The sequence below is a fragment of the Schistocerca piceifrons genome, chromosome 2, assembly GCF_021461385.2.
Source record: "Schistocerca piceifrons isolate TAMUIC-IGC-003096 chromosome 2, iqSchPice1.1, whole genome shotgun sequence".
NCBI lineage: Eukaryota > Metazoa > Arthropoda > Insecta > Orthoptera > Acrididae > Schistocerca > Schistocerca piceifrons.
Window position 1 is genome coordinate 847,703,832 of NC_060139.1, and position 17,653 is coordinate 847,721,484.

At 41.8% G+C, this 17,653-nt stretch overlaps 1 protein-coding gene across 1 annotated transcript in view; it reads left to right on the plus strand.

The window, feature by feature from the left end:
* Window positions 1–1,560: 1,560 nt before the first annotated feature.
* The window catches only part of LOC124775925 (trypsin-1-like), a 50,875-nt gene continuing 34,782 nt past the window's right edge, over window positions 1,561–17,653 (plus strand). The window contains exon 1 of the mRNA XM_047250770.1: window positions 1,561–1,624. Coding sequence (XP_047106726.1) covers window positions 1,561–1,624 — 64 coding nt within the window. The remainder of the gene's footprint in view (window positions 1,625–17,653) is intronic.

Sequence of the window (17,653 nt, forward strand, 5' to 3'; positions counted from 1 at the left end):
GCAAGAAATTAAAATTTTAAGTCTCGTTGCATGGAAACAGTTCCGAGCAATACTGCTGCGAATTCGTCACGAGGGACCGCAGACCGCCGACCGAACGATGCTTGTTTACAGCGAGGGGTGTTATAGAACCTTATTTGGTACATTCCAAATTGCATTGTGCTTCTGGAAACCCGCCGGGAACTGCACAACCGCTCGGATACAACAACCGTACCATACAAGGTCCTATTTTTCAGCCGTTGTTATCGTACAGGTGATATACATTAAAATTAATTCCCGAAAAATAAATATTTTTGAATATAAACCAAGTCTGTTTTCCGCCAGATCTTGCGAAGGAACGTGCATTCATTAGATGTTTTTGGAGTGAATAGTTGCTTCGAATGCGTATATGAAAAGGATCGTCCACTCAGTTGTTCGAAGGAAAGTGAGGACTTGTAACAGAGTAAGTAAAAGAGCCATTGTAAGGCAACCAGGATTAAAATTTTAAATCTTTACTAATCCAAATCGTTTGACAAATTTATTTGCCTGTTACTAATTACCTTATGAAGCCTCCCATTAATACGATTTCAGTACGGGAAAGAATTTCAAATAAAAGAGTTTGGGAGTCGAACATTGGTTCTCTGCATCTCAGCTAGATGCCTTGGTCTTTCGTTGAGCTGTCTTTGCCTTGTAGTTAGATAAGTGGCAGCTGCAGCAGTTTCTTTCCTTGTTTGTGGTCCTCGTAGACGATGATGACGAAAAAATGCCCGGTTTTCAGTTATCTATCGACCCCGTCAGTTTTGAGTCTATTACGCGCCACGAACTTCAGGGGCGGTTTTCTCAAAAGCTGGAGGCGTGTTGTGTCTAAATACCTAAAAGTCTTTCATTTCACTCTGTATACAAGAGACCTGTCAAATACGAGCCCTATCGGTTGGCCCTGTCTGAGGTCTTCCTCTTATTAGAACGTCTTAACAAATTATTGATTTTCTTAATTTCTCGCGTTACTTTTGGCACTGATTAAATGGGTAGCATGTCTGAGGTGTCAGTACAACTTCCCATTCCCCAAATAAGTTTTATATAAAAAGAGATAAATTGTTTTTTGATTCTTCCGACAAATGTGAGATTTGCCACTAAGAACAGTTTCCATTTGCACTTTTCATTTGTCCTTGCAAAAACCTGACGTATAAGGTGAAATTTATTATACTTTGAAGTTGTACGTGTTTTGCATTCAGGCACATGTTCAGTATTCACTTGTTGTACTTCCGAGCGACTTCCTCCCCTCTATCCCTTTTTTGTTGCACTTGATGACTATTAAAAATGCAGATTGCGCTAGCAAAGGGTCATACTCACTGCCTGTAGCTATATTTCAGGGCATAAACTGTGTTCGTAATCTTGTGTGAACAGTTACGAAATCTGTGGCAGCTTACAAAGCGTTTGGCTCCAAACAAATGGAGACAATCACTGTAGCGTGCGTTATCTTCTGCTTCGTCAGGAGAAAGAATACCACTTTTACTGACGATCGCAGTTCTGATAAGAGTGTTTGGCTTTATACACGGACAGCTCCGGGCATCTGCCTCAGACACCATGGCGGTGGCGGCGCGTGTCCTGTTGGCGGTAACGGTCCTGTGTGGGCTGGGCGTCGGCCGCGGTGAGTACTCTCCGTTCGTAATCTGTCATAAGTTGTTTCAGACTATAATTGAAACATACCTGTAATATAACCACAACAAAGGTCAGCATTTAATAACGATTGTGGTGTTGCTCACGCTGCTAAATACTGCATTTTCGGGCAACAACAGTCATATTATGTGGCAGGTGTCATTAGAGCACAGTTAATAAAGTCATTTCATGTAATAATCCAAAAACTAAGCACTCATCTTTTTGCGTTTCCCATGCTGCTCTCGTCGTAAAATCATAGCTCAATCGTTGAAAATCTAGGTGGTTATGATTCCAAGCTCGGATGCAAAGAGGCCTAGGTTTTATTCCGCTATATTCAAAAGTTTTGTAGATGCGCTTCACAAACCATTCTTGAAGCTTACACTTTTACTGGACAATGGTGATGTAAAAAAAAATAATCAGCACTCCGAATTAAATTACACTTCCTTTTAATTGCTTTTATTGCAATATCACGTGACACACAAACATCACTTCACAATACAAAACATACTTGAAAACATCTTCCTCACAGTCACTGTTAAAAGTCACATTTTATAAGCGGACTACAATACGCGTTTTTCCAACATGACGTCCAAGACTTGACTTTTCCAAGGTCCGACTCTCTAACGACTTAACAGCAAACTAATAATCGCTTACGCACCCAAAAATCAGAGTTACAAGTACGTCAAAAGATCATAGTGACAAAAGAAATAATACACATAAGAATAATATCAAATCGATGTATCAAAAATGAAATCGAATCTGAATGTTGTCTCATAAATACGTTAACTACTTTACAGAAACACAGTAGAATATTACTGGTATCGAGAGGTTCGGGTGAGGTGCCGTAATGGTTGCGTAATTCAAGTACCATTACATGTTCCACAGATTGGTCGTTGTGAACAGAGTTACAGGCATCCTCCGCACAGGCTACGGCTGCAGCTAACTTTCCCTTACACCAAAGTTGCGTCAGTCTGTTATGCAGGACCTTTTTTCCAGGACGTCTAATAGACACAGTAGACATACATTACCTCAAAACAAATAACGTATTTCTTGGCAATGCTTTTTTCGAGCGTAAACTGTTTCCTAAAACTGTGAAAATAGTCACTAAAATGTACCATCTCTTTGGCAGTGGACGAGCAGTTTAGTTCAGACTTGTACTTACTCTCCGTTGGAAAATGTGTACGAGGTCTGACGAAATAAAACTGACGGACGCTGCAAATTTGCGTGCTTCCCAAACATGTCAAATTAGTGGTGTTCGACAACAAATCATGACCATTTCAATACATACATATCAATATTCGTTCCTTCCATGGGTCAAAACATTTTCTTCGTGTTGTTTTCCGCGATACTGAACAGTAACTCATCCGTTTTTGTTTTCCGGCAGAGTATCAGGACGTATCTGCAGTACTTCACGGACGATAAGTTGATCGATTTTCATCAAAGTTACCTCACTGTAACAACGTAGTACAAGATCGAAAAACACACTTCAACGCGTCTCGCAAATACTTCCATACTGATGAGAGCAGACTTGAATCTTTTGTGTCAATGTGGAATTACGATCTGGCACTCCTTCTTGCAGGCCGCGGTGGTCGTGCGGTTCTAGGCGTTCCAGTCCGGAGCCGCGCTGCTGCTACGGTCGCAGGTTCGAATCCTGCCTCGGGCATGGATGTGTGTGATGTCCTTAGGTTGGTTAGGTTTAATTAGTTCTAAGTTCTAGGGGACTGATGACCACAGCAGTTGAGTCCCATAGTGCTCAGAGCCATTTGAACCATTTGAACTCCTTCTTGACTTGTCCCAATTTCCTTGGCTAACATCTCAGATGTGATTAGATTAAAATGTTATAGTGTATCATGGGAACTTGTAAGTAGCATTTAACATGAAGTACTTACTGGAAATTTCACATGTGATATGTCGCTCCGATTGATTCGTACTACAACTAAGTTGCTGACAATTTGTTAAACGTATTTACATTACTTAACTAAGAATCCAGTTGAGAGTAGTGACAAATATGAGTAGACATGTAGCGTATCTTCAGAAACATCTTGCAGGTCAAAATGAAATTCCTGGCATGGATATCTTTCATTATGGAAAGTATTCTGCTTCCCTTCTGACGGACAGAGAATTTGATGGAAGACCACTCGTCTGGTTCTGGGTGAGGTGCAGTTATTACAACCTCGTCTTCGCGAACAATAAAGGTTCGATCGGCACCGAACTGGAAGAGTTTCTTCACTGAAGACTTGTTTTAAAATTTGTATAACTCGTCTGTTGCAACATATGAGGTGTCATTTTTAGAGACAGCTAACCATTAACTTTCCTGAAACATACTCCTATTAATTGACCAGACCTGTGTTCGTGTTGACGTAATCCCATAATACTTAACTACACTGCCTGACAAACAAAGTGAAGCACCCAGAAGACGAGGTCGGATAACAATGTTACTTCGAACCCGTATACTCCACCTGTGGGTTTGTAAATTGTTAGTGTTGCAATTTTCTGTGACAGATAAAACGATCACCATAATACATTAGTGTTGTTCGTGTTTAGTGTCGTTGCCAGGCCTGGTAGAGCATATAAGGGGTGTTAGCAGTCTCACATATTGATTGATTTCACCAAAGGATAGGTAGGGACCCCGTACTCGTGTGAGACAAGGTTATCAGCACCGAGTTTGAAAGAAACCTCGTTGTGGGTCTCCACGTGGTCGGCTGGCCGATTTGTAAGGCATTCGAATATGAAAATGGCCGGATTCTGGGCTGCATCGGTAGAGCTATTTGTTGTCAATGTTCCTATCGAGCACGCCTGAGCAACACTCGAGAGTATCGCCGTACTGTCCACCAAACACATCGTAGCCCATTCACATATGCGTCTGCCATCCGTGAACAACTAATGGACTCTCTGTCACATTCTGGGTCATACTGCGCCACTGTCGGAGACTAACAGCAGCCAGACTAGTGAATTACAGTTCGATGCGTAGGCTGCCGTTACCACCACAATACGAATGGCTGTGCTTGGATTGGTGGCGAGCCGTGAAGCATCGAATGGGGATGAATGGCTTGGTATTGTGCCCAGCGATGAATCCGATGAATCGCGGTTCTGCACTGCCACGAACGATCATAGTGTGTGGTGGTGACCCGGGAAGGTCCCATTCGTCCAATGTTTTGGAGTGGCAAGAAGGCGCTACTGCTCGCGTCAAAGTGTGGGGAGCCATAGGCTATGACTTCAGGGGTCGGCTGGTGGTGGTTAGCACAACGATTCCTTACTGACATCCAGCGCCTTAACAAGTTACCTCTCACGCAACAGGATCGTTATGCCATTTTCCAACAACACAATGTTCGTCCACCCATGGTAAGTGCCTCTGTCATCCGTCTGTGTGATGCTGAGGTACTGCCGTGGCCAACAAGATCCCCAGATCCGTCCCCAGTAGAACATGTGTACATGTAAGGGACCTGCTCGGACGTCAGTTCTGTCTCAGGAGGCAGTATGCAGTATATCAAGGCCCAGCTACAACAGCTGGAGACAAGTTTGCCTCAGGAGAGGATATAAAGGCATTATGAAAACTTTCCCAGCCGAATCAGGCCTGAGGGGATATCATGCTGATAAGTGGACTCATATTGCCAAGCTATATGTAAATCCGACTCGGTATTTTAATCACTAAAATAGTGTCACATACCCTCTCAACCTGTGAAGTTTCATTTAGTTTCCTCCCTACCTTCTGGATGCTTAACTTTTTTTGTCACGCAGTTCATATTCTTTATTTCTCTGGTTTCTAATTAATTTAACTTCAACAGTACTACTATTCAAAGGTAACTTATCGTAAAAGAAATGAAGCAACATTAGGTCTTAACGCCCGGTTGGCGAATAGGTTATTGAAGAGTGTAACTAAATTCTGCTTACAGACTTTGAGGACAGGTTCCTTACGCTAAAAAAAAGAAAAAAAGTCTAGTAAACATGGGCTCTAGAATGCATACCTTACAAGGTATGAGCACTAGTTCAGTAGAAGAGATTTGTTTCACAGTATAGAAGATGAACAAGTGCTCTTACTGATATATTTTAGAGACCATGTTTACTAGACTTTTTTCTCATTTTGGTGTGAGAAACCTGTCTTCAAAGTCCGTAAAGGACATTTAATTATACCCTGTTATTATATGAAAACCACTTTGTTACTGATTTATGAATAGTCCGTCATCTTGCTATTTAATACTGAATGTCAAAATAATTATTCACAGCACTTTCATCAAACAGATTTTTTATGTTTTTAATTTTTCGGTATTTCTATTCCCACTATCATGTCTACACCTACAATTAGACACTGAGTGGATGTTTATAAAATTATTATTTTTCTACGCTTCTGGTCACTACGTAGCTATTGTAATGTTGCTATCAACCTATATAACTGAATTTACACTGTATTAAAGTTTCGAAATGTTTTATGAAGGAATTTCCTTAACAACTGTGGGCATTGGCTGAATATTTTCTTAATGTTGTTCATAACATATGTTGCTAATGAATGTTTGTGCTCATACATTAATCCCACATGCATACTTTTGTTGCTACCGACACCAGCCATGAGTGCTAGTTGTGGTTGGGAAGGGGAGAGAGCAGGATAATTATAACGGTTTTCATCTATTGGCAGTTTGTGGAAAAAGTACAGTCCAGGCAGCTAACTTCGTGGCTTCTGGAGTATTTCTATTTCTTCTTGCGCCTAAGTCATAAAAATTCTGAATGTTGTCTGTCTCTGAGGTGGTGAGGTGCTCCTTGCCATTCTATACCTTCTCATCTTTAAGCCTCTCTCCAGCTTTCTCTTTCACTTCTCCGTCTACAGCCTTTTTTTCACATGAGTTACACATTCTAGCTTGTAGACAGAATTTCTGGAATCGTAATCATTTTTAGCAACAACTCTTTTAGGGATAATCCTTTCGCCGTCTTCTATGTAACCAACGTAAGAGACAACCTGTGCCTTCAACTGTTCGTTTGATAATATTTAACAAGACAGGCACTTCCATTCCACCTCAGAGCCAATCCTCGCTCTTCTGAGAAACGTACTCAACGTCTGCATATTGATTGCCGATGAAATAGAATTTCGACATAATTATCACATCAAGCGCTTTTCCTCTATCAATGGAAGTAGCTGAAATTATTCCAAGCAGGGAAATGTGTCCACGTGTCTGCCAGCTACCATCAAAGGGTGCAATTATAATTGTTGGTTCACATTCATTACTTTCAGACACAACTTTTTGAGCAGTTCTCTTCAGTGAAGACCCATACGCACCTGCTATAGTACTCCAAATAATTATGTTATATAAAGTAAGCCACAATGGTGCCGAGGAATATGCTTGCAGAATATCTGCCTTTTTGCAATGCATCTAAGGACCCACACAATCCTAGTTTTGTTTCCAAATAATTTGGTTATCGTTGCACGGGATGTCACACATTTTAAAATCACTTGATCACAATTCCTTTTCGTTTTAAAGGATTTTCAAATAAAAAATATCACCTTCGCAATGTTTGCTCTTAGAAGCTAGGTAGCGAGATCAGATAGCATACATAGCAACACATGGTTAACAGCAAGAGTGTAATTCTGATTTAGGGTATTAACGTTATCACTGCTACATTTTTAAAGTACAGGATAAAAATGAAGTTTTCTACGAACTTGGCTGGTTATATAATTTAGTACCTACGGCATTTGATGCTCACAATGTGTGACATGTAACAGTTTCACACAAGTTATTATGCACTCTAATATACTTATTGCCTCTAAATTTCTCTTTTCCCGAGCACCTCCTCAGTCTTGGCAGTTCTCACACACAGAAAACACAAGTTTAGATCAACACTACAATCTAGGAAACAAATGAATTAAGGATCAGCGACAGACAAATGTCTGAAATTTTGTCGTCCAGTTTACCAGTAATGAGAGACGTGCATAACGAAGAATCTTACAACCGACTTATTATGTTGCAATTACCGATAAAAGTAAAACTTTATGATTCTTAAACACCAGTGTCTTCGTAGTCAACCAGAATATTAACGCGGTTTTCAAGTTTCTTTATAGATCTGAAAATGGATCCTGGCAGCTGACTACGGATAATTCTATTCCGTATTACAATTGTAAGTGGATGCAGTAGTCAGTTTTATTTACTATTTGTTACTGTGTAAATTTGCTGCCCTCATAACAATGTTAACGTCTCCCGCGTTTTGTCGCAATCGTCCTATTTTGAAGCTAGGTGAAGTATAGAGATCAGGTAAGTGAAGCTACTTTTAGACCTAATTCTGTTCCTCTAAAGTATGAAGTAACTGATGAGGAGTGCATAGTCTGCCACTAACAATTCCTTTCTTGTTATTTGCTCTACGATACTGTATGAGAAGATCGACTCTTGGGACACCTAGGTAATATCTTAAATTTTTATAATTCCAGTATCGTGCTTTTTAACCGAGAGGTGTATTTATTATTATGAAATATCGTTACCTCAATACACCATCAGTATTTTAGAGTAGGCGCTCCTGTGATGCACAGTGCAAGCTCTCTAAGTTCGTTGAGCCAAACTATGACCCACTCTCACCTACGAAAGAAGCTAGTATTCCGCCAATTTTTTTACTGGATAACAACGCACAATTATACGTTCGCGCTGCGGTATTCATATGTAATACATTTATGGGAGAATATACAACAGCTGCAAGTTACAGCATCTACGTCGTAAACAGATGTGAATGCTTGGAGGTCGTTCACGTCAGGAAATGGAGCAACGGAAATCTCGGTTGTGTACTCAAGCCACTGATTGATAGAGATAATGGCTCTCTACAGATAACGGCAGAGTGGCTGCCCACCCACGTCTCTGGAACGACAGGAGAGCTTCGGCGGGCCTAGTGTGGACGTTCACTGCATGTTATGGCTAGACTTTATCAGATTCCAAAGTAGGCAGGTAGCCTGCAATCAAAGACAAGTAAATCCTTTCCGATAAATGAGTCAAAAGAATCTTTTATGAGGATTCTAAACTAAAGTTTGCGGGAATTGCGACACACAGAAATAAAATCCTGAACGAATCCAATCTACAATGACGCACTCGCCAGTGTTCCGGTAATCAGACTGCAGGGAGATTGTGTATTCGCGGACCCAGCAATTCTCTCTTCTCTCTCTCTCTCTCTCTCCCCGACTGGAAAGATCCATGTTCGAACTGCCGAAACGACACTGTTAAAGTAATTGTTTGTCATACCATAACACTTCGTGATGTGCAAGATATACTGCAACGACCCATGGATAGAAGAGAGTCGTACAGAGAAGCCCATGTGCTGGAACAAGCATTTGCGACCACAGCACGTGATGAGCGGAAAGCTGCTGTGTAGAATTCCGCTAACAACGGTCTTACAAAGCCCAACTCTCTCTGCTCATCCACGAGAATAGTAGGGCAATGAGCATACGGGCCAAAAACTGTGACTCGGCGTCTTTCATCAATTTTTCATCTGTGGTGTCATATTACAGCTGACACATTTGCACATGTTATATTGCGCTGACGTTACACCAGCACTTCTTTATCTCCAAAGCTATACTGGGAATCATGACATCCTGTCACATCCTCAACATCTGAGGTCATCAGTCCCCTAGAACTTATAATTACTTAAACCTAACTAACCTAAGGACATCACAGACAGCCATGCCCGAGGCAGGATTCGAACCTGTGACCGCAGCAGTCGCGCGGTTTCGGACTGAAGCTTCTTGAACCGCTCCGCCACCGCGGCTGGCAGACGTTTAATGTAAAGGAGTTCCAGTAAGCATAACTTTAAAAAATGGCTGTAAATATTACGGGGTCTGGTACCTCAACATTGCAGTGTGACGCCATGACAGTGCCAGTTTTCAGAGACGAAGGTTTCGACGTCATAATACCGATTCATGTAGCCCGGCGAAAAGTCTTATCATTACAGTATATACCAAAGTCCTTATGAACGAATGAAAAAAAATCGATAATCAATGTGTGGTACCTGAAGTAAGGCTTTATCACCAAACTCAAGGTTGATCGATCCTCTTGTTGGCAAATCTGCTCGGTATTTGTCCCATTGCCTGATCGATGCTCTGTAAATTACCTAATTTAATTATGCTTCTCACGCGCGTTATGGGAGTTCGTGTTGGACATGCCATGGTAGTGTCCCAGTCTGAAATAGAGAGCTGAGTATGTTGAGGTGAGAATCTTATACAAAAAGTGTAAAATGGCTACCAATGTGTAATGGTTAAATACTTGTGAGTGATATGATATACAACGAAGCAGAAGATGTCACCATCATCGAGAGGGTACGCACAACAGAACATCGACTGGAGAATTCAATGAAGAAAGTAACTGGGTAGTATTGCAAAAAAAGGACACCGACTAACTGATGGAGCTGTGTGAACTGCTAGAGCTGTAGGCAACTACCTAAGCAAATTTAACGTTATGTCATAATGTGTAGATCATGAGAACAGTTTCCCGTCGCTCTGCATGTTGTCACGGAACGTACTATACTAACTGCTATTGGATAGTGCTGCGGAGGATAAGTTGACTAACAGCCGAATTTCACGCTGTTCGTTCTCGAACACTATCGATGGGAAATTCAAAAAATATCACTCTGTCATTGCAGTGGTCTGGACAAGTCTGAGAGTAGGAATGTTGTTAGAGGGCCTCAGCAAGTCCGTCGCTACGTCCTTACTCGACTTTTGCTGACATTCCATTTCCGATTAGCGAGCGTTGGAGCTGCCAGGTTAGCACACGCCTGTGGCTACCTTCCGCAGTTGTGTGGTATCTGGCATCTATGAAGGCACTTCAATAAGTAAGTTACGCGTGTCGTCCCACGCTACGACCATTGCCAAACAAGTGACGCATTGTCAGAAGAGAGACCATGTTCTGGGTTGCCTGCGGACACTGTTCTGCTGAGGTACGAATAACAGGAGCACCACAGCGTGCGAGTGTAATGGCGCGGCAACTGGAAATGTAATAAAAATCTGAAGTACGCAGGAAATTGCACACATACTCGCCTTTAGATGCTGGCAGTGTACGGGTCAAATTCAATGTCGCGCCTATCCGTTGTAAAATGGGGTCAACAATTTGATCAAGGCCAAATAGACACGAGCAAAGCTGATCGGAAAATAAGGTCTCTATATAGACCACAGACGACATTGTCCAGGCAACTCAGGAATTGATTTCCAGCAACCATAAATTTTCCGGCGATGAGGACGTTCTCACTGCGGTTCTCGAACGGGTCTGTAACCAAATAGCAGTCTCTTTGTTGTCGAGGAACGGTACGACTGGTAGAATGTACCAATCATTGTTTATAGACATGTTGAAAAACAGTGTCAAGCATCTGTGTCACTTTGAAGAATACTGCAGCATTCAGTAAAGGTTCCTTGGCCTATCATAATACCATTTAAAATACTATTTGAAGTTTCCGCGCAGCTTGATTATACCTGCTGCGTAAGAGCGGCCAGTTGCGCAGTTTTGTATGTGCGTGGCTGTATGTCTTGAAGGTGTGTGCATGTGGGGGATGTTATTACACACGCACACAAGCCCTTGTGTGTGTTTGTGTGTGTGTGTTTGGATGAGAATGTGAGAGACTGACCATGAAAGAGAGCAGGTGTATGTGATTTTTCGACTGTATCTACAACAAATGATAGCGTGTCGTGGAAACATAGTCGTGGAAGTAAGTACTTAGGCTCCTCCTAAATCCTGACCCATCTGATGAAAATAACATTATCTTCCGTGTGTGAGACGTTTGTGAGAAAACTGAGAAAATAAAACTGAAAATGAAGACGGTGCCTCTTACGAATTCAAAATCCTGTATCGCAGTCCCACTCGGTGCGAGTAATGAGTCTTTTGGAAGGTATAAATCATCCAGAATATTATGAAAATCTAAAATGTCTGAAAATGTAGATCCTCTGGTGGTTAAACCAGCGAACTAGAGCGTAGTCTTCAAACGTAATGGTAATGAGGCTCCTGGGCAATACTCCTGGAATGCTGAAGTAATGTAAAATACCAAGAACGCTCAACAATAATTTCGTCTTCTTGATGTTGTACGCACGAAAATCGGGTCATTTATGCGATCTGGGATTTTACTTAACATTTACGATGTTAAACTAAGGGAAAGTGCGAGCGATGTGTTAGTTCAGATGGCTCTGAGCACTATGGGACTTAACATCTGAGGTCATAAGTCCCCTAGAACTTAGAACTACTTAAACCTAACTAACATAAGGACATAACACACATCCATGCCCGAGGCAGGTTCAAAAAAATGGCTCTGAGCACTATGGGACTTAACATCTGTGGTCATCAGTCCCCTAGAACTTAGAACTACTTAAACCTAACTAACCTAAGGACATCACACACATCCATGCCCGAGGCAGGATTCGAACCTGCGACCGTAGCAGTCGCGCGGTTCCGGACTGCGTGCCTAGAACCGCTAGACCACCGCGGCCGGCCCCGAGGCAGGATTCGAACCTGCGACCGTAGCGGTCGCGCAGTTCCAGACTGAAGCGCCTAGAGCCGCTCGGCCACACTGGCGATCTGGGATTTTACTTTACATTTACGGTGTTGAACTAAGGGAAAGTGCGAGCGATGTGGTAGTTCAAATGGCTCTGAGCGCTATGGGACTTAACATCTGAGGTCATCAGTCCCCTAGAACTTAGAACTACTTAAACCTAACTAACATAAGGACATAACACACATCGATGCCCGAGGCAGGATTCGAACCTGCGACCGTAGCGGTCGCGCTGTTCCAGACTGAAGCGCCTAGAACCGCTCGGCCACACTGACCGGCCGATGTGATAGCTTTCACTGTTGGGAAGTACGGAAGGAGACTGGAAATGACGTTACCCTAATGGGAACTGGATACCACCTTAGATGTAATTTCCAAAAGAAATGAAAAGATGAGGCAATACGTGTTATTGAAGCATGTCTGAATAACATTTGTTTCCGCGATGACACAGTACCTTACGAACGGCATAAGCGTTCCAAGGAAATAAGTACCGTGGAAGGCACTCTCAGAATTCCGCGTATCTCAGTTCTATTCCTTGAACTTTGGCATGTAGCGTGCCTGTTTCTGCTAGAATTGACAACTTATGAGCGGCAACGGAAAGAGGTTGGATTGGGTGGTTTTGGCGGAAGACATCAAACACGTAAGGAACCACCCCGGCAATTGTCCGGAACGCTTTAGGGAAATCAGGATGACCGGACTCGGGATTGAACCGTCGTGCTCCCGAATGCGAGTCCAGTGTGCTAACCCCTGCACCACGGAAAGAGGTCTGGAAAAATTGTTGCACCATTTAGCAGTTCAGCTGCTATGCCAGTAGCATCTGCACACGGAGTTTGAGCAAGCTTTAACCCAAGCGTTTAACGGTAGAGCTTCGAGTGATCAATTCATACACTGTTTCTCGACGCCAGTAATGCAATTGGCTATTACAGAAAATGCATGATGAAGACGCTCGTCCTGAAATACATTTTCTTTTCTCGGCGTGTATGAAGCGCAGAACACTCGACACTGAAGTTCTGAAAATTCTCATCAATTACATCGTGAGTCTTTGTATACAGCGCAGAGTACTGGAACGATCTCTTTCCACCAAACTACGACTTCAGAAAGATATGTCAACAATATACCGAAACATTCTTTTCAATGGACTAACAGCTAACGAAAAGTCATACGGTTGCTTAATGATGAACAGTGCAAGAGGACAGACCACGAATGTCTCTATGACAATACTAAGGGATGTCGCTGATGACAGGAACCGTCATCGTCTGACTTGCACGTGCTCTCAGACATCGAAATTTGCCGCATAAAAATGTTTTGAGTCCAATAAACAGGTTATAACAGACATTCAATACCAAAACATTTGACTGTATGTAGTAGTACGGAGCAGGCTCAAAAATGGATCAAATGGCTCTGAGCACTATGGGACTTAACTTCTGAGGTCATCAGTCCCCTAGAACTTAGAACTACTTAAACCTAACTAACCTAAGGACATCACACACATCCATACCCGAGGCAGGATTCGAACCTGCGACCCTAGCAGCAGCGCGGTTCCGGACTGAAGCGTCTAGAACCGCACGGCCACCGCGGCCGGCTACGGAGCAGGCAGGGAGTGGTGCGGTGCTGGGCCGAAATTAAATGATTCATTTTGAAAATGATTTTATTGCAATCAGTTTCAAAACACAATACAGAAATTATGAAAACTGGTAAGATGATAACTTTAAACATTTGCATAAAATGATCAAAGACTCTGTTCAAAACCATTGACCAGAATATTCACATTACTTTATTTACAAGGTAAATCTTTGACAATCTATTCTGTAGTAAGTTAAGTGCAAGAAAGCAAATTTAAAAAAAAAATAATGTGGCCAACCGCAGAGGGCCCAGCATTGAGAACTAGTCAACGATCAATAGAACCAGAAATTCATTGAAAACTTCAGTATGTTTCTATAAATCCAATCTTAGTTAAGTCTAACTGTAGTTACGTAATATTTTCAAATTTTACAATTTTTGATAGAAACCTAAACTAGTAATAAAATAATTTATATTTCCACACTTGGCTTAAAAGTCAATGATATATTGTGAGAGAATTTCGCAATAACTTACACATTCTGTAACAAATTCTCGAAGTCTAACTTGATGCTTAAAGATATCAAGACTCAAGGTTGCTGCAAACAGAAAACAGTTACAGAGCAGAATTATGTAATTACAAGTTACACAGCTCGAAAGAGAGTGAATAAAGTTAACAACAAATTACTCAACTCATGTAGATGGTGTCGTATTCAACTATTAATAGTACAAGAATCATCCTCTGTCCAACATCATGCGAGCCTGCCATTTCCTATAGCTCAGGCCGAATTTTCAAAATATTGAAAAGAGCGAAACCAACACAAACAAGCGATTACTACCAGCAGCTAACTGTACACAAAACAGACAAGGTATATCACTTACAAGTTTAAAACGGTGTATTTAGTTACCCGTACTTCTGTGTTCATAAGAGTTTAGTTAATACTAGAGTAACAAATAACGTGACCGGCAGCCAGGCCACTGTAAGCTTAAGCTCTACTTGCAACACTGCTAGTTATTTAAGTACTTAATGAACTTTTCTGAGGTTTTACGTGAATAAGCACTCTTTAATCAGGGCGCTAAAAACTAAGTCTATCAATATACAACCATTTCTCACCGCTTTTTCGAGGATCTGCATATTTTGGAACACGGTATGAATATTACAGTTTCCTCTGACTTTAACTAAAGCAATATCGTGGAGGCAGATGATCAGGTCTAGGAAGGACGGACACGACTGCCCTCATTAGCTTGTCACAATGCTGAGAACGCGACACAGTACAAGTGAGACCTGAGCTCTGATTTATATTCTAAAATGACGGCTGATCAGCACAGCTGCACCTGATTAAGCTGATAGGCCACCACCAAGATAAGCCTCACCACTCACGTTGCCACAACAAATCATGTCCGCAGGCGCCGCCCTTTACTTGACGCTTACAAGGCGTAGCGACTGTCCAGGCACCTGTAGCAAATTTGAGTTCTTAGCCGCCGGAAACACGTCGTAGTGCGACTGGTCACCTGACTCTGGCGTCAACGCGCAAGCGCATCTTTGCAGGGTAAACTAAAGACCAAGGTCGGTCAAACAGAAGAGGTGCGGCAAGATCGACAAGGACGACTGTAGCTGAAGACTACTGGTGCACGAGTCACTTTCTGCATAGGCCTAATAATAACTGAATTTGTGACAAAAACACAGAACATCACTGCATAATCGAGGTATTTTGTCTTCGTCTCAAGATACTGTAGTGACGATTGTTGCGCTCTACTACTCGTGATAAGCTTTTTTAGAACTGTTGGTCTAGAGCTAGCGTCTTTAATTAATAATCAAAATATCCTCGGTTCCTGGTTCGAATTCCGCCACAACTTCAATTTTGAGAAAATCATCAGTAATGGCGGTCGAAGGCTTCCGGGGTAAGAAGTACCCTCATTGTGCAAACGGCTTTGTCAAAGAGAACGGAGGAGCAGACAGAGGTTCAGGGCACTCTCTTGCTATGAGATGGGAAACTGCCCCTAAAGGTGGAAGAATCAGTTGTGATCAACGACGTGAGTACACAGAAAACAATGGAAACCATTTCATTAAAGACACATATTGTAAAAATGGTTCTCGGGTGATACGGCGGATGTCGTTGTGAAAACTCAACATTTCGTTGCCCAGCTGCGCCGACGAAAAGACACACACTTTGTATCCACAGGACATGTTACCTTTAATTGAAAAAATAGTCCTGAGGATGCCTTCATTGGCAAAATATTTCAAAATAGTTCCCCATTCAGATCTCCAGGAGGAGACTGCCAAGGAGATGGTGACCATGGGAAAAAGAATGAATAACTAACGAAATTATAATGCTCTACGAGTCGGGGCGTGGAATGGCAGAAGTTTGAACGTTGTAGGGAAACTAGAAAATCTGAATTGGGAAATTCAAAGGCTCAAACTAAATACCGTGGAGATCAGTGAAGCGGAATGGAAACAAGACAACGATTTCTGGTCAGATAAGTATAAGACAAGATCGAAAGCAGCAACAAATGGTATAACGGGAGTAGGATTCGTTATAAATAGGAAGGAAAGGTAAAGAGTGAGTTACTGTGTACAGTTCAGAGGTAGACTTGTTCTCATCAGAATCGACAGCAAACCAATACCGATAATGATAGCTCAGGTATACATGTCGACGTCGCAAGCGGATGACGAAGACACAGAGAACGTATATGAGCATATTGTAAGGGTAATACAGAACGTAAAGGGAGATGACAATCTAATACTCGTGGCGGACTGGAATGCCGTTGTAGGGCAAGGAGTAGAAGAAAAGGTTACAGGAGTATATTGGCTTGGTACTGGGAATGAGAGAGGAGAAAGACACTCAGTTCTGCAATAAATTTCAGTTAGTAACAGCGAATACCTATTCTGGAATAATAAGAGGAGGAGGTATATTTGGAAAAAGCCGGGTGATATTTGAAGGCGTACCCAGGAGCAGATATAGACTCAGGTCACAATTTAGTAGTAATGAAGTTTAAGAGATTAGTCAGGAAAAATCAACTGGCAAAGAAGTGCGATACGAAAGTACAGACGAATGAAGAGATACACTCGAAGTTTTCTGAAGCTATAGATGCTGCGGTAAGGAATAGCTCAGCAGGCAGTACAGTTGAAGAGGAATGGGCTCTCTAAGAGGGGCGATAACAGAAATGGGAAAGAAGAGCGTAGGTACAGAGAAGATAACTGCGAAGAAATCATGGGTAACACAAGAAATACTTCAGTTGTTCGATGAGAAAAAGAAGTACAAAAGTGTTAAGGGAAATTCAGCAATACAGAAACACAAGTCATTTAGCTATGAAATAAATAGGAAAAGCAGGGAAGCAAAGGCGAAATGGTTCCTGTAAAAACGCGAAGAAATCGCAAAAGAAAATGTTGTTGGAAGATCTGACAACATATAGAAAAGTCAAAAGACACTTCGGCGAAATTAAAAGCAAGAATGGTAACATTAAGGGTACAATAGGAATTCCACTGTTAACTGTAAGGGAGAGACAAGTTAGGTCGAAAAAGTACATTGAAGACCTCTTTAAGGGGGAAGACTCGTCTGATGTGATACGAGAAGAAACAGGAGTCGATATAAAACAGAGAGGGGATCAAGAATTAGAATCAGAATTTAAAAGACTTACAACCGAATAATGCAGAAGGGATAGGTAATATTCCATTGGAATTTCTAAAATCATTGAATGAAATGGCAACAAAAGGAATATTCATTGTGCAGAATGGGATGTACCTTCTGACTTTCGGAAAAGTATCATCTACACTGTTCCGAATATTGCAGCAGCCGACACGTGTGAGAATTATCGCACAATCAACTTAACAGATCGTGCATCCAAGTTACAGACACGAATATACATAGAACAATTGATAAGAAAATTGAGGATGTTACATGACGATCAGTTTGGCTTTAGGAAAGGTAAAATCACATAATTCTTTCGTTGCCGTTAATAATAGAAGGGAGATTTAAGT